At 40.2% G+C, this 24,733-nt stretch overlaps 1 protein-coding gene and 1 long non-coding RNA gene across 8 annotated transcripts in view; one reads left to right on the plus strand and one right to left on the minus strand.

The window, feature by feature from the left end:
• The window catches only part of FRY (FRY microtubule binding protein), a 458,299-nt gene that overhangs the window by 262,531 nt on the left and 171,035 nt on the right, over positions 1 to 24,733 (minus strand). For 4 of the 7 annotated variants that reach the window (XR_004031657.1, XR_004031658.1, XM_030818556.1 and 1 more), the window contains exon 1: positions 9,859 to 11,943. The exons of the other annotated variants lie outside the window; for them this stretch is intronic. Coding sequence is in view for 2 of the 4 variants with exons in the window: in XM_030818556.1 (XP_030674416.1) it covers positions 9,859 to 9,928 (70 nt within the window). In the remaining 2 variants the exon portion in view is untranslated. Of the gene's footprint in view, positions 1 to 9,858; positions 11,944 to 24,733 lie in introns of those variants that run through there. 7 annotated transcript variants of the gene reach the window in all.
• On the plus strand, positions 10,085 to 17,634 carry LOC105738792. The gene is made up of 4 exons (XR_001114646.2): positions 10,085 to 10,273; positions 14,046 to 14,137; positions 14,456 to 14,506; positions 15,615 to 17,634. It is a non-coding gene; the product is annotated as an uncharacterized LOC105738792 (long non-coding RNA).

Genomic DNA, 24,733 nt, shown 5'->3' on the forward strand with positions numbered 1-24,733 from the left:
GCAGCTGTATTCAATCAAGTAAAACAGAAGGGCGACAAGTTGTCTTGCACCCTCAACCTGGAAGAGAAGCTGACAACAGGCCTCAGGGCCACCACCAAATCATGAGGAAAGTGAAACAAAACACTCAGTGTGTGACCCTCAAAACTCCCTAAGGAAGCTGAGTTTCTCATTCAGAAAGTAGAAGACTGGCGGGGCGCAGTGGCTCATGCCTGTAATCCCTTGAGGTCAGAAGTTTAAGACCAGCCTGGCCAACATGGTGAAACCCTGCCTCCACTAAAAATATAAGAATTAGCCGGGCATGGTGCGGGCACCTGTAATCCCAGCTACTTGGGAGGCTAAGGCAGAAGAATTCCTTGAACCCAGGACACAGTGGTTGCTGTGAGCCGAGATTGCACCACTGCACTCCAGCCTGGGCAACAAAGCTAGACTCCGTCTCAAAAAAAAAAAAAAAAAAAAAGGAAAAGAAAAAGATTAATTTTAGGGGTGTTAGAATAAGTGATACTATAGCTAAGTCCATGTTGTCATTCAATTGCAAGCCCTCATTTTTAGGGGAGATTTGTTAAACATGTAGTGTTCATAAACTAAAAGTTGAAAAGCAGACTTTTTTAGAAAGAAAAACTTCAATTTGTCTTTTAATTGGTGCTCTTACTTGTAAACACTGAGTTGTAAACTCACTGGTTACAGTCTGCTATGTTCATTGGCAATCTGTTCACCTACAGCAACTTTCTCGTTTTAAAATTCTTTAATGCTGTCACAGAGCTTTCTACCTAAGCTGTAGGCATTAAGTAAAGGTGAACCAAAGATGTTTCAGACAGATTTTCTAACAGCCTCTTGCATTCTTATGACCTTTCGTATTTCAACATGGGTTAACTGAAACATGATATCTACTGAAACGTAGGAGAGTATCCTTTAGCTGTATAATCATATATTTAAAAACCTTCAGAATGCCAGCAATTTCCATAAACACCATATCTCACTTTATAGAAAAAAAAAATGCCTGTCTCCAGACCAACAATACTGGCACTTCATATTGGAGACAATCCTGTTCAGATTTACTGAGTTAGATATACAGTGACTTAACTGCAAAAAGTAACAACAGAAAGAACCTGATAGGCTGTGTAGTGTGACAACTTCTTCTTATTCAGAATACTGAAAAGCAAGCTAGTCCAAGAAGCTGACCAACCTTAGAAAGTTAGGCTTGAGATCCAGCCTCCAGTTATCAGTCAAGTTCAATAATGTACAACTCAATCTCTTTCAGTCTGGCTTTAATGGTGCAGGAGAAATAACTGATGAATATCATGATGTTTACCAAAACCTCATTTTTCAGTGGAAGTATTCAAAACCCTTCACATTAATCAGTGACAGATAAGTGTCAGGTTTGTTCCTTTCGTATAAGAAAATGAGAGAATGAGAAAGCCAAGGTCACACACAGAAACATAACAGAAAAACAAAGAAGAAAAACCCAATCTTGTATTTATACAGTTCAAACATTTTATTGATTTGACTTACAAAATAAACCATCTTATTGATTGGCCAAATCTCTCCTGCATAAACATAACATTCCAACGGAATTTTACCAAAGTATTGCCCTAGTTAACCTAATACCCTATTCTTTTCATGGCTGCCAAAATACATATTTACCTATTTAAGGCTAAACTCAAAGAAGTTGGCCTGGTGTTTCTTAAGCATAGGAAAAATTTTTAATGTAAATTTAATTGTATATTTCCATAATGTTATGCTTGTGGCATTAGCTGAATCCTGGAATTTCAAAGCTGTCTTCCACTGCTAAACTACTTTGCACTTTGCAATTGATTAAGAACAGCAGAAGCAGTCAGAGTTGTATATCAAATTAGAGTTGATAAAAGCACTTAATGCAGATTTGAATGCCTTCTCAAAAAAGATTTCAACTCCCTTAAATTGACATGACAACAAATTCTTACAGCAGCATAAAAAGTATTAGCTGAAATGTTATGGCTTTGGCTTAAATTTCCATCTGCAGCTCATCAAATGACTAAACAGTAGAAAGGAATTAAACCAAATCAGACTCATTACAGAGTCTGATATGCTGGCAGAATATAAACTTTCACTGCTTAGCATCTGGAGTTTTGGGTGACTAACATTTAAATGCCTGTGCTTGTATATTCTGTGAAAAATAGAAAAGTGTAAGAATATAGGTGAGATATCTGATCATTAAATTTAACTTACGGAAATATATATTTTCTCTCTCTCACACACACACGGGGTGGGGGAGGTGGGGGAGAGACAGAGAGAGAGAGAGAGAGAAAGAAAGACAGAGAGAGAGACAGACAGACATAGCCCTTCTGTTTAATCACCCAAGTATTTTGAAGAGTGAGAGAACCACTCAGGATGAAAGACAACTGGCTTTAAATTTGTCCCATGTGCAAAATTCTGATAAACATGGCAACTCCTCTTCACATTTTTCTAATGTAAGGAATGCCTGTCTGAAATGCTTGCTGCCCCATATTCTGAAATCTGGTCAAGTGTTCCAGGGTAAATAGCTTACATTTCCTCTTCTCCTTCAGCCATCTGCTAGAAGAAATATTTGAAAGTGTTCCTACAGACCATTGCCTGTGCTTCTGATGGTTCTCTGATGCAGTGAAAGCACAAATCCATAAAGTTAAAGTCAACAGAATCTATCAAACACATTCTCCCACAATAAAATTTTCTAGGGCCTACTCTGTCTCTAAAACATTATTGGATACCTCTCCCTAGGATCCCTGAAGTCCTGGAAACTTCTGCATTAATGTAACTGAATTCTGAATCTAACAAGGAAGGAAAGGAAGCTCTGAGGGACTGGATGAAGGATCCAGGTGGGATGCATTTATGAAGCTCCCAAAACAAAGTGTGTGTTGTGCTCAGTTGATGCTCAGTAAACAGGTATTAAATAGTGCTTGCCTTGCTTCTCTGACACTGTTGCATGTTGGAGCAATAACCAAGAAAAATTAATGCTTAGGTAGTAAGATTTGCAGTATAATCCAGCACTGAAAGGTAAGTAAAGATGGTCTTATGGAAAAGCCCATTCCCATTGTTTCTCCAAGCCTAGAAGATGCAACCTTTTCAGCTCAAAGAAAGAGAAAGCATTCTCTTATCACATAGCTGGCAGTTCTGTGATGGAGCAATGTTAAAAGGAATATGATGAATGGCATCTATCAAATGAAAGACATTAGTATGAAAAAAATGAGGTTAAGTTGTGTATTATCTTGTTCCACAAATGCCATTCACGTTTCCAGGAAGTGGTTACTTGCTAAATCTTCTGCACTGGGGTAGTGTGCAAATGGTGGATGGTTTCCAGAAGGCACCACATTAAGAAAAATTATAAATGTTTAAATGTTTAAAAAAGAGGACTAAGAGAAATTCTAGGGTACAAATAAATTCAGAAAATCGTAATACATATGTTTTTGGACAGACCTCTGTATTTCTTAAGTGATAAATACCAAGCTTCGTTGCATTTTTTAGAAGTTCTATTTTAAATACCATGGACGAAGATCATTATTTGTTCATTTAAATCTGATCTGAAACTTCTCAAAATATACCTACATGATGCCATGTGGGTATCTCATGCCACACAAACTGAACTTAGGAACAATTAAGTCTTATTCTAAACCAGGAGCATTTAAGAAGAAACTAGCTAATTAATAATCAGTGCATCTCACTCATCAAATGAGGTAATGTGTTTGAAGGTGCTGGGCAAACTACAAAGCACTAAATAAATGTAAGGTTTAGTACCAGTAATAGAACCTGCATAAAAAGCTTATATCTGTGTCTATTAGTCTACAGAACAGCCCCTAACATAGTAAAATGTCATTTCTCGTTAGCTCAAACTCACATCTGACACCAGTTCAGTGTTAATATCACATAAGCCTCAGAAATATGGAAGTTAGTAATAAGATGATTAGGATATATGTAACCTATTTGACTCCTTAAACTGTACCCAAAAGTAAACTACTGAGTCATGGGTATTAAAATGTTTTGAAACAGGTGTCTGTTTAGGGTGGGATAGGAGAATCTTTGCATGTTGTATCAGTTGAAACCTCTAAATATTGGCAACTTTCTCAAATGTCTGAGCTGTTCTCAGATTGTAAAATTATCCAGGTCATCTCTTCTTGCCTACTGCTGTTTGCCTTTCTATTTCAACTCTTGTTGGGACTTCATCAAGCAGCACTCAAGAGCAGGCAAATAAGTCAAAATTTATCTTGGTGCTGCCAGTCCTGTACATGATTTTATGATGGAGCAGGCCAGAGCTATCAAGTAAATGAGATACCTGAATTATAGATAGATTTCCATTATCCCTAGAAATATTCTCTCTGATCTCACTGCTAAAGACAATTAGTGAATTTGCTACTGTTTCCTAAACAGAAAAACAATACATCAGAGAACCCTCAGCAAGGCAAGCAAACTACCATTCTAAAGTAAACATCATTCACGCTTTTTTATTTACTTTTGAAACTAGGGAAAATACACATAAAACACTCCTAACAGAAGAAATGCGCCTTATTACTATAATCCTATTTTGTGAATGTCTGTATATATTTAATCAAATGATCATAGGGCACAGAACTGTCTATGTATTGTTTGCAATAATGACGGAAAAGACTTGTGAACACTTAAGGTCTTTCAAATAGGCCTATGCTGAGGGGATGGTGCTCTCCAGCGTGTGTGTGTGTGTGTGTGTGTGTGTGTGTGTGTGTGTGTGTGTAAAACAGAGAGAGACAGAAACAGAGAGACAAAGAGCAGGGAGGGAAGGAGAGAGGGTGAAGAAGGCTAAGAACTGGCAGAGACATCAGCCAACAAAAATAAAAATGAAAGTACCTATAAAACACTAAGTTCCTCACAGTGTTCTTTATCCTTTGGTCCTTTGAGTAATTAAAACAAACAATGCAATTATCAGCTGGACTGGGGGAGGGGTTTATGGAGCTTACTACCATCCTGGCTTTGAGCAAATCCCTATCTCAAGTCCTGTTTTTTTTTTTTTTTCATCGAAAATGTGCATGACACTTAAACTCACAGGGTTATTGGAAAGAGTGAAAATAATAAACAGAGTGGTCATATGGCGTCCTTTGCTGAGGGCAGTCCCAGTTTGCACCCAGTGTCTCAGCATAATTATTAACTTTTACTCTCAAAAGTGTCACAGTTGGGAAAAACAATTTTGTGGTTGCCCTCTATATAAATTATGGAGCATAGTATTTTATACAGAGTGGCAGTTATTGTTATTCAAGAACTGTTCATGCATTTGAATAGGGAAAAAAACCCCTCTGATTTGTCTTAATCATAAGCCCAGGGATAGATCCTTTCTATTTAGAGAACATGGATGTTGACTTGGGGTTTTATTTCTCCTTAGAGCTGTAAACTACTTTAGCAGAAGTGACCCCGTGGCCTTAGAGAGGGTGTGGATGGGACACTGGAGTAAGTCTCCTTCTAATTGCCTGGAGCAGTGCTGGGTACTTCCTCTATTTAAAGAACCCAATTAAATATGCTTGCACTTGATCTGTACCCCTTTGCTGGATTTAGGCAACTCAGTTAACTTTCTTAGTTTTCCACTTCCTTCAACCAAGTCTATATAGAGGTTAAAACTAAAATTAATTTTGAGATTTTCTTAAGCTTTTCTCATAGTGTCCTTCAGGTATACTTGCAACATAAATAGGCATCAATAAACACTGCTCTGCAGAGAATCTGAGATGTTTTCCATCCTCACTTGCACATGACTTTTCTCTTTGGCCCCAGAGCTGACCTCATACTAACCAGTATTTCTATGTTGAACAGATCCTGGGCTTATCACTACAACTTAACTCACTACAACATACCTGAAAAATGCTGAATCTGATGCTCCTAAGTGATGCAAGATTTTTCTAGAGCAACAAACATTTCACAATGCACACCAACACCTTCCTACTGCAGAGATTGTTCAGTTCCTCAGAGCAGTTCATTTGTCAATGAAATTCTAAATATGTGAAAGAGTTAATGGGCATTCAAAAGTTTCCCTCAATGGTGTAGCAAGATTTGCCATATGTTATAGGAAGGATTCACACTGCCCTGGAAAGAGCAAGGTGTTGAACAGATTCTGAATGTACCTTCATTCATTGGGCCCTGTGTGTTCATCAGGCATCCTGGGGTGGACAGAGACACAAGGAAGTCCTTTAGAGCTTTCAGATTAGTGTGGGGGCTCACACACCAGCTCTGTGAAGTGGTATACAGCAAGCCCTTCTCTCCTGGAAAACAGCTTGAACTATCCACTTTAAACTTGTTCTCTAGCAAACCTAAGAGGCCAAGGTGACTTTCTGCCACTAAGAACATTCCCAGACCAACTCCCAAGCTGCTAGAAAGTATGCACTTAGGGTAAGTAGGGATATTTTAATAGTAAGTGAGGTGGAAAGTTAAAGTAGTCAAGGGGTAAAGTTAAAAAAGTAAATCTGGGAGAAAAAAAACCAGCCCAAAATAACCAACTAATTTTGACATTTATTTATGTAGTTCTCTTCTCTAGAGTGTAGCAAGTGTTTATTACTCATAAAATAACCCACTTTGGATGCCAAGGGTAAGGGAAGACATGGTCTACATCTGATTTGAAGTGGATTTAGAAGGGAGGAGGGCATTAGAATACATGAATATTATTTTAATGTTTATTGGGCATTTACAATGTGCTAGGTATTGTGCTAAGTGCTTTACCTCTTAATACCTCATTTACTCCTATGAGGTACCCATTATTTTTGCGTACATTTTACAAATGAGGAAACTGAGAGAGTGATTACTTAACTGTCCGAAGCCATGCAAGTGCAGGAGCAAGAGATATGAACCAAGCCCGTTTGGCCCTGCCATTTTTACATTCTAGGTAAGCGTGGCCTTATTAGGAGACTGATGGGTGTACAGGCATGAATTTGGGAGCATGTTAGTTAAATACAGAGGAGAGTGAGTAGGTTAAGCTTGGTTGGTTGGAGCAGAAAAACATGAGAGAGGATGAACGAGGAGCTCAAAGAGGGTCTTGAGCGGTTATCACTGACACTCAGAGGCAAAAGGGAGCTGGGGAGCAGCCTTTGCCTGTAAGGACACCACTGGAGCATTCCAGGTTAAACTGAGAAGGGCATGTGGAGGCTGTGGCCATGATCAACAAGGGGCTGCAGCCGTGAGAACCACTGGACAGCTGGGGAAGGGCTGGATAAGAGCAGGGAAGAGCAACAGGACAGGCATCCAAGGGGACAGGAAAGCCTCCATATTCAGGTCTACATAGGACATTTTATTTCCAGACATCAAGGCCATTTTAATTCCCACCTCCATTCAGATCAAAGGGCAGCATGACAGAGTAGACGTGCCAATAAAGAGGAGAACACCAAAATGAACATCGAATGAAAGCTAGTACATCTCACTAGCCAGTGACTGATCTATTTATTGGCTTGTGAATTCTTTGGAGGGGACTAATATATATATAATTACATTTTCCTCACAATGTGCCATTTAAAAAAATATGGAAAGCTTTACCTGGAAACGCTTATGGAATTACCTCTCTTTTAACACCTTGCAAAACAGCCAGCCATAGTTATAGAGTTTGTTTTATTGCTTTTTAATTGCTGCACTTTTGTAAATAAGCACCACCATATAATTAAGAGGCTGAGTCTCCATTCAGGTATGTGGATGAACATCCTCACCTCTCAAACTTGTGAGGCCAGGCATGCGCGTGCAGGTGCGTGCAGGTGCAATTAGCCGTTTGCCTCATGGTGCATCCTCTCAGCCACGGTTACACTGAGTATGTTGAGCCTTAGGGCTTCGGTTTCTACTTTGTCTTCTACACAGACAAATTCCTTTCTCTCTTTGCTGCTCAAAATATGTAAAACTTAGCAATGAGAACTATGCTAGGTTGTAAGCAGGTTAGTGTTGTAACAAGCTTAAAGAAGATAAAGTATATTTCCTCTTCCTCTTTCAAGAAAGGACTGAAAAACATTCTCCCCCTCAAAAGAATGCTGGAAAGCCACCAACTTCACTATTCTGAAATAAAAAAATTAATATAGCGGGCAGGGACTGCGTCTTATTCGCCTTGTGTAGCCCCACAGCCTGGCACATAGTAGGTATTCAATAAATATTTGCTGAATGAATTGGAAGAATTCAAAATTGTATCACAGATATTCTCAAAGTAGAAATGAACAGTCATTTTGAATCATTTCTTGATGTATGTATGTGGGGAGAGGAGTTTAGGAAGGGTGGAGAGAATATATCCTTTATCTAGAATGATTTGAAAATAGACAAGGGGAGAGAGATTTTTAAAAGAAATCCCATTGGCCTCAGTATTGTCACAACATAATTTTCTATTTAATGAGGCAATGACAAAAATTGATGGAGAAAACAGTCTGGCCTTGGAATAATCAAATATGTTTAAAAACCACATACCGATGTCAAACTCAAAAGTGAGTTTTTTCAGTTATTGGAAAACTGCTCCATAAACAACACTGTATGTCAAATTCTTTTCATTAATCAAAGAGCAGATAGACAAAAGAAGATTCATCCTTGAGTGTAAAGTATTATACAAATAATGAATCCAAGTTAAATGATTTATAGCTATGACAAGTAAAGAATGCTGTTTGGGCAACAGTATTACTCCCAAATGGCTTCCCACTTGTAGAAAAACAGCTTCAGACAAGCCCCATAGTGTATACAGTGGTGCAAAATGACCTGGAAAAAAATGGTTTCTACGGATATCATTTAGAGATGCAGATCCCTGAATACCTTAAGGCTGAAGGTACTTTAGCTCTTTTCCTCAAAGCAATTACAGCACAGGTTCTCCTGCCCAGGTTTTGTTTACATAAGAACAATCTTGGCCACAGGTCATTTGTGTAGGAGACAATCACTAGCTCTTTGAGCACAGGTAGGTTAATCAGTATGCACATAATACAATATTAAAATTTTCATGGGGAAAAAAATTTTTATTTAAAACAATAAAGCATCAGTAATACCTGCTGATCTTTTATCCAAAGCAAGTACAAAGGCTGTTAGTGAAATAGAGAAGACTTTGTTTTTAAACTGTTCGGGAAATACAAGGCATCATTGATCACCTGAAGGCCTCATTTTAATTTGATTTCAGATCCACGACGGCTTAGAGGTTGTCTTTTTGAAATAGCGTATTGCTAAAATCCTTATGTAGGTCAGAAATTGAACTTCAGAAGCCATCATATTCTGCTATCCTAATAAATAATTAGGGTCAGAACCTCACTTGTTTATGTTTCAAAAAAGCACATTATTTGGACTATAGCAAACATCAGGATTTTTAAAAATTCGAATATTAAATGGCATTCAGAATATTATCCACATGGAAGAGGGAGAGATGAAATAAATCTGCAGATGCCTCTATATACAAAAAGGATGCCTTAGGTTTTGCACTATTAAGTACTTTTCTTTCTTCAGACAATACCCTAAAAAAGCAATTACAAAGTACTCTGAAACCCTGCCACACCCCTTTGATTAAATCACACTTCACAAAATATTTAGAGAAAGCCTGAACAAATCAAATAAACATCAAGGCAGGAAATGCAGCCAGGAATGCCTGATCCTGAGCTCCCCCAGAGTCTGAAGGGCTGCCTCACTTGAAAATTTAATCAAACACAATCTACTGTAATTCCATTGCAGCCTTTGCACTTAAGGAAAGCTGGTTCAGTCTCTGACATTTTGATTTTCACAGCAGATGGGAGCAAAGAAAGAAAGAAAGAAAGAGAAAGAAAGAAAGAAAGAAAGAGAAAAGAAAAGAAAAAAAGAAAAACTTCGCGGCTCACAAACATATGTGTCCAGTTGAGATTTTCTGTCTCCAGCCTTATGCAACATCCAGCAAACAAACAAACAAAAAGGTTATTTTCTATTACTCACTATTACTCCAGGATTTCAGTAAATATTTGATACTGATCTCAAAGAAGCCCGAATCCTGCTGGCTGGCCATGTCTGCGGCATACAAAGAGGCTGGGAGGACGGGCAGCGGCCGGGAGCAGGTACCGGGCGTGATGCGCCTGTCACAGGTTGTGATGTCAGCGCGGGGTCAGGCGCCGAGAGGCAGCTCTGCGGATCCACCTCCGGCTCCGGCCGGGAGTCCTCATCTAAAGGACACCGCGGAGCAGCGAGAGATGCTCGGCCGCTCCTCCTCCTCCGGGTCCAGGACTTGCTTCTTATTTGCTGGGCGCTGATCTCCCTGCAGCCCTCGGAGGCGGCGGCCGCGCTGCTTTCATTTCGGGGCTGTCATCACCAGAAACGCCGGCTGCCGGCCGCCCACCAGCTTGGCTCCAGCCAGGTACGCAACCGAGGAAGACCCCACCTGAACTGGGATCGGCTTTCTTCTGGGAGGGAGGGTTTCTGGGCCGGCCTCCCTGACGCGGTGCAGGCAGCCTCCGGCCCACACGGCCGCCGCGGGGCTAAGGGATGGGCCGGGAGCGCCGCCCCCTGCCCCTGCCCCACTGTCTCAACCTGAGCCGCGGCTCAGTCTCCGCCTAGGCTGCGGGAGGAATTTCCCAGCTTCTGCGGATCCTCTTTCTTCAGCAAGGCTTCCCGTGAGCGGCCCGGGTGTGCTCTGGCTGCTGCTTCCCCTTGTGTCTGTCCCTGAAATAAACACAACTGCAGCACGCTGCGGTAAGCAAAGCTGCAGCCCTGCATCTGGTTGCAGCGACGTTTTGAAAAACCCCATCCGTCAGCCTCGTTGCAGTAAAGAGACTCAACAAGATGACGCTTGTCTGGGCTTTTTCATCCCTGCCTTCCACACGCACGGTGGAATCTGCATTTTTACTTTTCCCTTCCAGAAATGCAGTCTTTTCAAGGGGCATCGGAGCCCGAACGTGTGCACTCTAAGGGGACAGTATAAACTGCTTAGTTGGCTTGTTTTTGTAATGTCACACACTCCACAATGGATCTTATTCTCAAACCTCTCATTTCTAAGACTCACCAAGCCCAGTGAAGCTTATTTTATTTGTATGAAAAGGATAAGAAGCAAAAGCATTAGATTCCTTGCTCTGTAATGGCTTTTGATTTCATGAATTCTTGATATCAGGTGTCCTGATTTTGGTTAGCTTTGTTTCACATTATCATTTAGCTTGACCAGGGGATTAAATAAGAGTATCATATTTTAATAATCACAGGTTATGTTGGAGGAGGTGGGATTTGGCCAACTATCTCATAAACTACAGGATCCTTCCCAAGTCCCAGTACATTCATGATTAATGTTTTCTAAAAAACAAAAAAAAAGTAATAAACCATGTTAATAAGCATTTAACATAGCAAATGTTGGGCAAACTCCCCAAATCAACACACAAACAGGACCTCCTAGATTAACAGTTCATTTTAAAAATGGAGGGAAAGACTACAATGTACTTTTATTTTTAAGACAAAGAATTTTTAAAATTCAACACTAAATAAAACTTTTAGAACTATGTTCTGAAAGGCCCTAAGATACTTTATCAATATAATTAGTTTTTCAAACTCATTACACTTACCCAAATGGCAAGCACTCCATCACTCAGATTTCCAACTCCACTTATACACTTTATTCTGATGAAATCTCTCATCAGATTGACTTCTTTTTAATTCATGTACATACTAGAGTTGCTGAGCTGATTTTATCACTTGTACTTTGAATGTACGGATTCTAGGTAAAATAAGACCCAAAGGTTTTACCTTGAAACAATTATTATATCTGAAAATAAATTTCATACCTACGCCCATTTGATGCTTGCCCAAGACTCAGATGGCAGTGAATGAACAGGTAGGCTGCACAGTGCCCTGAGATTAACGACGGCACGGGCTCTCAAGGCAGGGCCCCATGTTCACTCCTGGCACCAGCCCTTACTAGCTTTGAGCCCCAAAGTAAGCTATTAACTTTGCTAAGCCTTTGTTTCCTTATCTGTAAAATGGGGTTCTACCTTCTTCCTACAGTTGTTGGAAACAAGAAATAACACTATGTATGAAAGGGGCTCAGCATAGTATCTTGCCCATAGTTAACACTTCGTTAAATTTTAGCTACATTGATTTTTTTTTTTTTTTTTTTTTTTTGAGACAGTCTCACTCTGTCGCCTGGGCTGGAATGCGTGGCGCAATCTTGGCTCACTGCAACCTCTGCCTCCCGGGTTCAAGCGATTCTCCTGCCTCAGCCTTCCGAGTAGCTACGGTGACAGGCATGTGCCACCATGCCCGGCTAATTTTTGTATTTTTAGTAGAAATGGGGTTTGACAGTGTTTGCCGGGGTGATCTTGAACTCCTGACCTCAGGTGATCCACCTGCCTTGGTCTCCCAAAGTACAGACATGAGCCACTGCACCTGGCCCATTCATTCTTATTATGACTCCTCAGTGACTCTAGAATAGAACTTTTTTTTAAAAAGCTAAATACTTTTTTTTCTTTGCTCTTTATGTGGTTTAAAATATATATTACTTTTGAACACCAGTGGTAACTATTTGGGGAGAGCAAGTTGGAGACATTTAAAATCAGTTGCAATAAGCAAACATGCTATTGTATATTGTTACTCAAATATATAGAGATTCTCTCTGTTGACTTTATTTAAAAAATTTTTTAACTGGCTTTTTAAAGTTTTCAATACTTAAATACATAAGTTTTCAGTATGTAACTACTATAAACATACTAACTTGCTGAGAATGCCCCTCATATATTTCAAGGGAAACGATCATAAAAATGTAAATGCTACTTAGAAAATAATGTTTTCAATGCCATCCAGTTTTCACTGTGAAGAGTGAGTCAGCAACTAAGAGCCCAGTTTCTGTCTCTTAGAACCTGAAATCTTGTCCAGTGTATGCTTTTTTTTTTCATTTGAGTACCTTTAAAGAGGACATATGTTGTAAAAGAACAGAAAAGGGCTTTTGTTTTGTTGAAAGGCCTGCAAATCAAATAGAATGACACCTGCTGCAAGCTGAGTTGAAACATTTATCCTTTTGTCTCCTCTCTCTCTGGGGGGCTTAAAAAAAGTAGTCAGAAGAGGCACCTGGGCAGGGGTACTTTAAAATGCAACAGTAAAATCTGAATGTGTTCCTGGCTTGCTAGTGACTTCAGTTATGATTTAAGAGGACCTAAAGCTATCTCAGCTTTCATACCTGTAAAAATGAGGGATCCTTCCTTAAAAATATTAGGAGAACATACAATGAATCGTCAAGCATGGAATTAGGCATAGATATTGGGGACTGAGTGAAAGATAACAGGAAAAGTGGAAGGCCTTAGAAAATGGTATCAAAGAGTGGAGAAAAAGTCGGAAAGTGGCCTGACACAAGTGATGACACTAAATGACACCATCTAAATTTGTTGAATATAAATATTGTACTTAAAATATATATATTTTTATATTTAATCCTCACCTCAAACCTATGAAGTAAGTACTATTATTAGTCCCATTTTACAGATGAGAAAATTGAGGCTTAAGGAGGCAGAAAATAAGGTCAAACTCATATAGCTAGTAAAATTTAGGTCTATTTTAGACCCTGAGTCACTTATCATAACTTTGTTATTTATTTATTATTTTTTTAAAATCACAAGCAAGGTGAGAATCATGGTTACCAAGTTCTTTAGAGAAAGTTCAGGAAGAGGCTGGGCACAGTGGCTCACACCTGTAATCCCAGCACTTTGGAAGGCCAAGGCGGGTGGATCACTTGAGGTCAGGAGTTCAGGACCAGCCTGGCCAACATGGCGAAATGCCGTCTCTACTAAAAATACAAAAATTAGCCGGGTGTGGTGGCACCTCCTTGTAATCCCAGCTACTTGGGAGGCTGAGGCAGGAGAATCACTTGAACCCGGGAGGCGGAGGTTGCAGTGAGCCTAGATTGTGCCACTCTACTCCAGCCTGGGCAACAGAGCAAGACTCCATCTCAAAAAAAAAAAAAGTTCAGGAAGAGATGCTAAGGTACTCCTTAACACAGCAGAGGCACTTCAGGTCCCACTGACTCTCCCAGCCTATTCACTGCCTTCCTGCCTGGCTTTGGCCTGGGTGACGTATTCCCTGGGGGCTGTATCCAATTCCGAGAAACCGAGAGAAGAATGCCTTTATTTTTCACACTAATTTGATTCATTATACAGGCTGTGGTCTCTACAAGGATGTCTGACCTAGAGTGGAGATGGGGTGACTGAGGATGGAAATCTAGTCTGAACTCTACTCTCCAATTTGGCAGGTACAGAGGTGGCAGTGGGCTGCTTCTACCCTGGCATGGGTCTGCATCAGCCCAGGACTCAATCCAGAGGAAGGGGTGCCTATTTTTTTTTTATCAAGATACCACATGGGCTGGTGGTAGCTCTGGGTGGTCAGTGGGAAGGAGGTGGTCAGAAGGAGTGGCCTATTGGTCACCTATGTACCTATGTCCTAGCAAGCCATGTAGCAGAGTGGGATGAGGGTGGTAAAGGATACAGGGACTATATCTCATAATCTATGGCATTTACTCTCCTCCCGTCTTGATCCCAATTATAACCATCTGTCCTGTCTCTCCCTCCAGAAGACCTGTGTCTTACTCAGCTTTGTGTTCCCTACATCTCTGTAGCACACAGTAAGTCCTCATGCAATAAACATATGTTGAGTGAATAAGTGAATGAGCAAGCTTGTCATGTCTGCCTGTTATCTGCTGCCTGTGGGAAAAAAATGTGTAAGAAATGCAATTTTTTGTTTTAATTCATACTTAATTTACTCTTTTTTTAAAAGCATTTTGGACAATTTTTTGAGGCTAAATTGTGTGGCATTCAAAAAAAAATGTGGAAACAAAGCCTTGCAAACAGTCTGGATGCATGCCAACATCAAGAGCCATTACCTAATGATTTTAAAGCATCTGATTGAGTTGATTGGGTTACGATTGGAATCCACCCCCTTTTCTTGTAGACGGATGCACGTGGGTACACATGTGTAATTACTGTCACAGAGTGACATGTACATTCATGAACAGAATGTGTTAGGCAGAAATGTTTCACTAGCATCCTGAAGAAACAAAGGAAAATCACTAAATGCAAGAAAATCATTTTTTTAATCAATTTTTGATCAGCAGTCTCAACTTCCAAAAAAGCATGAACTATATTATATTCCCACTATTATACATTGTATCTTAAGAACAGCTCCAAATCAAATTAAGCATCCCATGAATTGAGATAGAAAGACAGCAGTTACAATCAATGGTGACAAGTATGGAAAAAGGGTTTTGTTTTTCTTTAAACAGTAGAATAAGAGGCTTTTTAGAGATAACCTAAAGGACAAAGTGTTGAGATAAATAACAAACTTCTCTTTTGACCTATTTTTGATGCATGATTTGGACGGATCTATCCTATCCTAAGAAATATTAGAGAAAAAATATGAAATGATGCCACGCAATGTCCATGTGGTAAGCATCAAACACAATAATCATTCCCTTAAAAAATCCAAGCCACATACATAAATCTTCACAAAGATAGATTCAGCAAGTTTTGAAAAACACTTACTCCATTACTATCCACTGCAAATAATTTTTTTCAATGAATTGAAATAGATTTACATTTTTTGAATGCAACAGAACTTCATTGTAGCAAAGCTTGTTGTTGTCCAGATTCAAACATAAACAAGAAAAATCATGTCTTCTAAAACTGTTATCACTGAAACATAGCAGCAGAACTCATTTTTTCTTTCCTACTCAGCTCCCCTGCGAAGGGGTTTCATAAGGAACCCAGAGCCAAGACAAAGGAATCAGCAGGAAGTCTAGCACAACGGGAAGCCCCCGAAGGGTTTAAGCAAAAGACAATAAAGACTCCGAGAAGTGGCAGCAGGGAGTGGAGGAAAGAAAGCCTGGAATTTACCCTGCTTTCTGCTCTGCACATGGAAGGTCCCCTCCATGTGTCCATTGTCATCCAAGGTGTTTTGATAGGTCTAGAGTGGGGTAAAAGAATGGTATTTATTCAGGCCTAATATTGAGGCCTGCGGCTGGGCTGTATATCAGAGGGCATGCATAGACAAAGCTGAACAAAGGGGCACACCTACTGGGCACCTGCTGGGCACTTCTCTAAAACTGGCACTGAGACATCATTAGAATGAATTAGAACTAGGGCACCAGTTAACCTGGGCCTGCACACTAGTGAAAGGAAAATTGAGCCTCTCCCCTGACCCTGCTCCAGACAACTGAATGGTGACTTCAAGAACAAATATTCAGGCCGGGTGCGGTGGCTCACACCTGTAATCCCAACATTTTGGAGGCTGAGGTCGGCGGATCACCTGAGGTCAGGAGTTCGAGACTAGCCTGGCCAACATGGTGAAACCCTGTCTCTACTAAAAATACAAAAATTAGCTGGGCGTGGTGGCGGGCACCCTTAATCCCAGCTAAGAGGCTGAGGCAGGAGAATCGCTTTAACCCGGGAGGCAGAGGTTGTTGAGATGGTGCCATTGCACTTCAGCCTGGATGACAAGAGCATAACTCTGTCACAAAAAAAAAAGAACAAATATTCAAAGGATATTAATTAGAAGGGGAGTGACATTGTAGACCAGACCATGCTCTATCATATAAAAGCTGTATTGTTGGCAAAGTTGTTGAGCATCTCATGGCCTCATTTTCCTAGTCTGTAAACTAGTGCCTTGTCACACAAATCTGTCATGAGGATTACATGAGTGCCTAGGCAGATGACAACTGTTATGTAGCAAATCTGTAGTGAGAAATGAACCCAGAACATGCAGCACAAAATGCCTCCTTAACTCCATAGTCAGGTTAGGAAAAGAGAAGAGAAGGAAAGAGGAGAGAGAGAACCTGCCCATCATAGAGAGATCCCCACCCCCATCCACCTCTGCTGGCTACCAAGGTAAGGTAGATCTGCCCACAAGGCTGGAAGTTTTGGAAAGGTGAAGAAAGTCTAAACACATGCACATACAAACACTATTACTTAATATTTTAGTAATATTAAGTCATAACATTTGGTACCCAGGGTAAACTTCCATTTGAGTAGTGGTTTCGGTTAGGTGAGTATCATCTCAAAATTTGCCTAATTTAGTGTTCTCATCAACCTCTCAAAGTAGGGCCTGCATATTTGGATATCATTAACCTGTAGTCAAAACCAGGATATGTTGTGGTTCATACATATTTTGTACACATAAAGATTCGACCTCAATTTCTGCAGAATAAGGTCATAGCACACTTAGTATTTAATGTATTTAAAGACATGTATGCAAAGAGAAAACATGGCAGCATTTACCTCATGCCCCTTAGCATGAAAGCATACAACACTAATGATAACTTTATTATCCTATTTTTGAATACCACCAGCAACCTGAGAAATTATTTACTTTCAGATACAAACAGGTCGAATATAAATGGCCACGATAGGAGCCAACTATTAATACATAATTATAAAATATTAAGTCCCTTCTGAAGAAGCAAAAAATGGCATTTGCAGCTGGGCATGGTGGCTCACGCCTATAATCCCAGCACTTTGGGAGGCCGAGGTAGGTGGATCACCTGAGGTCAGGAGTTCAAGACCAGCCTGACCAACATGGTGAAACCTCATCTCTACTAAAAATACAAAATTTAGCTGGGTGTGGTGGCGGGCACCTGTAATCCCAGCTACGCGGAAGGCTGAGGCATGAAAATTGCTTGAACCTGGGAGGTCGAGGTTGCGGTAGGCTGAGATCGTGCCACTGCACTCCAGCCTGGGTGACACAGCGAGACTCCGTCTCAAAAAAAAAAAAAAAATAGGCATTAACTTTGCATATTATTATTTACCAAAAATGCAGATACATAATGCTTAACAGTATAAAAAACAATTATATTTATATCAGTCGTCGTCACCCTTTAGATTTGCCATCTACAGGAGAACTAAGAAAATGTTGGTTCTTCCCTGTGTGAATGATAATCTAGCAAAACAAAAAAATAGAGCATTCTCATAGTTGTATTAAAGTTATTGGGTGATACCCCTATTATTTGGTGATAAAAATTAAATACCTTTTATGGCTAGAGTGAATATTCCCACCAATGTTACCAATTTGATACACAAAAATAAATAGTAGGGTGTAAGTAATAAGGGAAAGATCAACTTTTCCTCAAGATACCATTTAATGTACATAATTATTAAAACCTATAATTTTCAAATCAATGAAATTGAGGAAAATTAGAAATTTTGGATAGTTTTTTAGTGCACGCTACTTAAATTTTACATTTTTTTCCTTCTAGGTGCTAAAATGTTTTTCTTTCTAGGTATGACCATGTTTATAGTTACCTATTAGCAAAGGTTGAAGGGCTGGGAATTAGGAAACTCGTGATTCTGCTTTTTATTTTGATCCCAATCCTATAACCTTGGACATGTTATTTATCTACTAAAAGAAGAACACTATTTCCCATCCCCAAACTGCCTCATCTCTTAGGGCAAGCCAATCTTTGGTTTTCTATATCACTGGGAGGAACCATTGCATCGGAAAAGCAGAACACTGGGTAATAAATTATTCTGTATAACTCTTTGGCAAACATTATTTAATTTTTTGGCAATAGATTCACCTTCTTGGTTATGTTCTAATAAAGCTCATGTCAAGAGTATCCATGAAAACACACACTGCCTGACTGGCAGGAGAAGCTGACATAGGACCAAAAAATAATTGGGGATTAGAAAGCGATAAATCAATATAAAAACGATCAAGCTGCCTACTGTGAAATTAATGAAGTAGTATCAAAGTGCTTTGTTCAGCTTAGAGGAAAGCCAACAGAAACTATACAACTAGACAATTCTTGTAAACCAGGAATAAACAATAGTCACACACCAGGTTATTACAACTGAGATTAAGGACAGTGGTCTAAGGAATTAAGGATATGTTACAGCATCACTTCATTTGGAACTACCACTTTAAAAAGAAGTGTATACCTCACTGAGCATCACAGATTTCACCTTCAAAGACTTCAAAATGACCATCTGTTCATGGAGCTGTCTGGTACAGACCCCAGGTTTCTGCCTTTAGAAGACGGTGGTCTAAGCCCAACAACAGTGGAGCAGAAAAACCCATACATCACCTTCCCTCCCACAGACGACGTTTAACCGTACAGTAGTAGAAAATGTGACTGTGAAGGAGCAAGTATATTTTAGAGGACAGAGAAAGTCTTACAAGGCGTGTTTTTAGAAAGGGTGGGAAATCACCACCCTCCTTTGACCAGACAGGCAGGGCTTTGTGTAGGAGGGTGGGGCTGTCAGAAACTGTCTGAATGATGGAAGGCAGCAGCTTAACAGGCTAGTGGGAAGAGCGACTCCAACTGCACGGCTCAGCTTAGGAGGCAGAAGTGAGGTCAAGAGTAATGATCTTTGCAGACCATCTGTAGGGGTGAGATCACTCAGAAGCCCAAGGAAACAGAAGCGGAGGGTCATGATTCTGATCCTCAGTGTTAGCTGTGGAGAAACTCAAGCTCATGGTCAGATAAACCCTGCTCCACCCAGTAATGGCCTCAGTGATCCACTTACGTGTTTGACCTATTTCTTTCTCATTTATAAGGTACACATGATACTGCCCTTTACATAAGGTTGTTTCACGATCTTAAAGGAGATTATGTAGACGAAAGGGCTTTGTATTCCCAGGGTGCTAATATTAGATTCTCAGGGCTCCCATCAGTTTAAGAATCAGACAAATAAGAGGGTGAGTGGTCCCTGCTCAGCCCATCGCCCTTAAAGACGCACGCTGGCACCTTCCCTCATTGTAGTAGCCTGCTGGACTTTTAGTTTTGGGTTTAGGGACATGCCAGGGGTGTCCTGCTCTTTAAGTGGCCATTCATCAACTCCAGGAATGCGCTGGTGGTTTGCCTGAGTCTTATCCAAATGCCACTCTGGACTTTGGATAAATACAGGATGGGTGGCAACTGTGGTCAAATTACTACTCCACCCTACCACAAGCCTTATTTTCCAACTTCTTTGCTCCTCAAGGGAGTTTCCCCTTTTTCTTATCCTTTAAAATTATTTTTAAATATTTATTTGTCTATGAATTCTTATATCCTTACCTTGGTATGTGATTTTCCCATATATAATTTATATTTTGTGTTCATTACAACAAGGGGTAGCAGAAGCGTAAGGGAAGGGACATGGATGTGGGCCTTCACCAGACTTCTGGATGAAAGATGAGATGACTAGACAATTCCAATAGTGAGAAATGTATTAGGAAAAAGGCTGAATACAGAATAAGCACAGCAATATGCTCTCCTTTGGCTTTATATCTACTCTTCCAGAGGAGGAAACTGAGATTTATCAGGGTAGGTCCCACAGCAGAGTAATGATAGTAACAGTAACAGTGATTATTGCTGGTCCTGTGATGAAACCAAGATTGGAACTCCGATCTGGTGTTAAGCCAGTGATGTCCAACAGAAATGCAATGCGAACCACACATGCAGTGTTAAATTTTTAAGTAGCTACATTAAAATAATCAACAGGCAGGTGAAATTTTAATAATCTATTTTGTTTAACCCAATATGCCAAAAATCATTTCAATAATTAATGAATATAAAAAATATTAGTGAGACATTTAATATTTTTTGTACCAAATAGTTGGAATCCAGTGGGTATTTTACAGCACATCTATATTTGGACTAGCCACATCCATCTTGTAGCTATTGTGTACAATAGCTATAAGTGGCTAATGGCTCCCTTATTGGACAGTGTAGCTCTAGAAGGTTCCTAAGTATTTTTGTGCCATAAGCCCTTTTGGAAGTCTGGCGAAGCCCATGAGTTCCTTCTCAGAATAATGTGTTTACATGAATAAAATATGGAAGACACAGGGTGACAAAGAAAGCAATTATTTTGAAACACAGTTATTTAACTATTTAAAAAAACACAAAATTGTGGTATTGTATATACCTGCTTCTTTAAATAGTGCTTTAAATAACATTATCCAGAGGCATAATAATTATAAGAAATTATAAATAAAATAATGATCATAAATAATATTTCAATAGGCCTAAAGCAACTGTAATGATGATGAAAATATCTGTGACTTCAACTGATAGCAAATTAACTTTGAGTTGTGGAGTTAATTTGGTGGGTCAAACCAAGACACTTTTCTAATGACATAGAATAGGAGGGAATACATTAGAGGGCGTCATTCACAGTCAGGTTGAGTACTGTTTCATGAAACCTCTGTTATATATGTATGTGTACATACACACGGTTAAATACTGGGTTGCAATGTAAAATGTACTTTATATTGTGAGTCATGGTTTAAAAAGTTTGAAATCTTCATACCTTGCTAGTGAGAATGCAAAACGGTTTAACTACTATGGAAAGAATTTGATGGTTCCTCAAAGAGTTAAACATAGAATTAGCATACGACCCTGTAATTTCACTGTGTACATATGCCCCAAAGAAATGAAAACAAGTTATCAAACAAGTATATGTACACACATGTTCACAGCAGCACTATGCATAATAGCCCAAAGTCTTCAAAGTCCATCAATGGATCAATGAATAAATGAAAGGAGGCATATATATGTAATGGAATATTATTAATCCGTAAAAAGGAATGAAGTTTGGGAACATGCTACAACATGGATGAACCCCCAAAATGTTATGCTAATTGAAGAAGGCCGGATACAAAAAGGTCACATATGGTATGATTCTATTTATAAGAAATATCCAGAATAGGTAAATCCATAGAGACAGAAAGCAGATCAGCTGTTGCCAGGGGCTACGGGGAGTGAAGAACTGGGAGAATCTGCTTAATGGGGAAGGGGTTTTTACTTTGGAGTGATGGAAATGTGTTGGAACTAGATAGAAGTGGTGGTTGTGTAACACCGCGAATGTACAAAATGTCACAGAAGGGTCATCTTAAAATGGTTAATTATATGTTGTTTCACTGCAATAAATTATTCTTATTTTTTAAGTTTGAATGCCTTTGTTCTAGAGGGTCTTTCCATTTGTAGTGTAGTCATTTGTGGTGCTGCTACATCCCCACCTAGTGGTAGAGGCACCTTCTGTCTAGACTCCAGGACTGAAGATGCCTGACTGCTAGGAGACCACTTTCATATCACAGCGTGAGTTCAAGATCTGAGGTCACACCTAGGCCCATGCCTAACTGGGATGACTATTTCGTGTCTAGACGTTGACAATGATAACTGTCAGTCACCCTGAGCTTCAGGCAGGAAACAAGGACAGTTTTAGTCCTGGCCCTGATATATTTCTCAAGTTATGGAATCTTTCTGGGATTGATTTATCTGTCTATAAAATCAAAACAATACTCCCTACCACAAGGTTATGGTAAAGGTTAATATAAGGTGGCATAAGAAATGCATCTAATACCAGTAGATGCTCATAAAATGTTAGTTCTGTTCCTCATCCTTCCTGATTTCTAAAGACACTTGGTATGAACTTAGGAACCTCAAACAAGATGCGTCCAAGAGGGCTCCCCCAACTTCTGACTGTCATTGGAAGAAAGAAAAAGACTCTGGGTATCCAGAAAAAAAGTGGCAGGGACCTGGAGTGATTATGAAAAGGAGAAGACAGAGTACAAGCAGAGAACCCAGGGCAGAAACTCAATATGATACAAAGTCAAGCGATAAAACAGCAGCAGGGACCTGGTGAGCACCAGGTGTATAGAGGGGAAGGAAGAGAGACGTAAAGGGTCCAGCAGACATTCTCGTTATTGCCACGAATGCTACCTGAAGGTGACAGAGACAGACAGACAGACACACACACACACACACACACACACACACACACAGAGAATACCAAGAAATACAGAGAAGAGAGAGAAAGAGAGGATACCAAGAAATACATAAGGCAAAAATATTTGGATATTTTTGCAAGTGGGCTTGCGTGAAAGATTCCAACTTTATAACATGTTCCATAAAATGAAATGGAAGGCTCTAAACTGTGAGATGTGGTTGCAAAAAACAACCAGAAAAGACAGACACCAAATCATGGGTTTTTCAAATGATGAGGCCAAAGGGAATAAGCAACTCAAAGGGTAAACATGGGAGGAAACAAATCATGAAATTAATTTGAAATCAAATAGCGTAAAATTACCAGAGCAGAAAGCACTTGCTCCCACGTCAGAATATTCAGGATCTGTAGGAAATTCTATAATGTGGTACAATTTGGCTTTGGAAAAACATGGGAACAAAATCAAAACAACATTTTTACACCCTTCTAAGAACACTGGCAAGGTCAATGGGGAGGTGGTCAGTAGAAAACACCACAGGCAGGTCAGGGAAGCAGACCTCCCCACCAGGCTTTCCTGGGCCCAGCAAGCATCCCTCACTGCAACAGTCATTTCTGCCCTGTGCACTCCACAGCCTTCCTGCTTCCCTCCACCCATCTCGTTCTCAGGGATGACCCTGCCTCCTACATGGCACCGGATAAGAAGTCCCATTTTTCTGCCATCAAATCCACAAAGCCACCTTTGTCCCCTCTCCTGACCGTGTTTCTGCCTCCTGCCCAAGACTGTCACTCCTATGGGTCTCTGGCATCTTAACCTTTCCCTTTCTATAAAATCTTTCTTGCCTTTATGAAAACATAGCCAATACCTCTTGTCTTACAAGCAAACAGAAACAAAACACAAATCCTTATCTTATCCCACATTTCCTTCCAATTCTGATGTGGTTTGGATTTGTGTCCCCGTCAAATCTCATGTTGAATTCTAATCCCCATCGTTGAAGGTGGAGCCTGGTGGGAGGTGATTGGATGATGGGGTAGATATCTCATGAATGGCTTAGCATCATCTCCCTTGGTACTGTCCTCATGATGGTGAGTTCTCATGAGATCTGGTGGTTTAAAAGTGTGCAACACCTCCCCCCTCACTCTCTCTTGCTCCTGCCATGTTAAGATGCCTGCTCCCCTTTTCCTTCTGGCATGATTGGAAGCTTCCTGAGAGGTCCCCAAAAGCAGAAGCCACTATGCTTCCTGTATAGCCCACAGAACCATGAGTCAAACTTCTTTTCTCTATAAATTACCCAGTCTCAGATATTTCTTTATAGCAATGAGAGAACAGACTAATACAAATTCCTAGCCTACCTTCCTGACTTCCCAATCATCGCTTAATGTCTCAACACAGCTGCCTTTATACGCAGCCTTCAGTTCCTCTCTCCACTCCCCTTCCCCCTTCAGCCCACTTCAGGCTGACTCCTTGGCCACACTTCCACTAAGGTGACCAACAGCTTCCACTTAGCCAGTGGGCACTTCTCAGCCCTTAACTGAAACGGCATCTCCGTAGCGTTTGATATAGCTCCACACCCTTCTTCTTGCAACTCTTTTTCTTGCTTCCGTGACCTTACACTTTCCTGGTTTTCCAGGTGTGGCATGGGTGGCCCCTGCCTAACTCTTCAGTCTCATCTTGAACCTTCCCTGCTGCCCGGGACTCCTGCACCTCAGGGCTCAGCATTGCTGTTCCACCTGCCTAGAGGCCCTCCTCTCTTCCCTTGGCTAAATTCTATTTGCCCTTGCTTCCTCAGAAAAGCCTTCCCTTAACTCCCTGGTCTAAATCTAGAGCCACAGTTGACATTTCTTATTGATACAAATACTTTATCACAAATTATGCATTTATTGTGTAGCTAGTTTTCAATATGCTTTCTCCCTGTTTGGACTATCAATTTCACTAGGTACATTCTATGTTTATTTTGGTCACCATCTTACTCCTATGTTCTAGGACACAAGGGGGACACAATAAACATAGCACATGGTAGACACTTAGTAAGTAATTACTGAATGAACAGCCATGGTGTTAAATGAATGAATGAACAGATCTTCTCACCACTGACAGGGAGTCAGAGCAGGTCAGTGACTTTACCCGGGCTGCTTCAGGCCTTTAGTCTTCTCCATGC

The sequence above is a fragment of the Nomascus leucogenys genome, chromosome 9 (genome assembly GCF_006542625.1).
Source record: "Nomascus leucogenys isolate Asia chromosome 9, Asia_NLE_v1, whole genome shotgun sequence".
In the NCBI taxonomy this organism is placed as follows: domain Eukaryota; kingdom Metazoa; phylum Chordata; class Mammalia; order Primates; family Hylobatidae; genus Nomascus; species Nomascus leucogenys.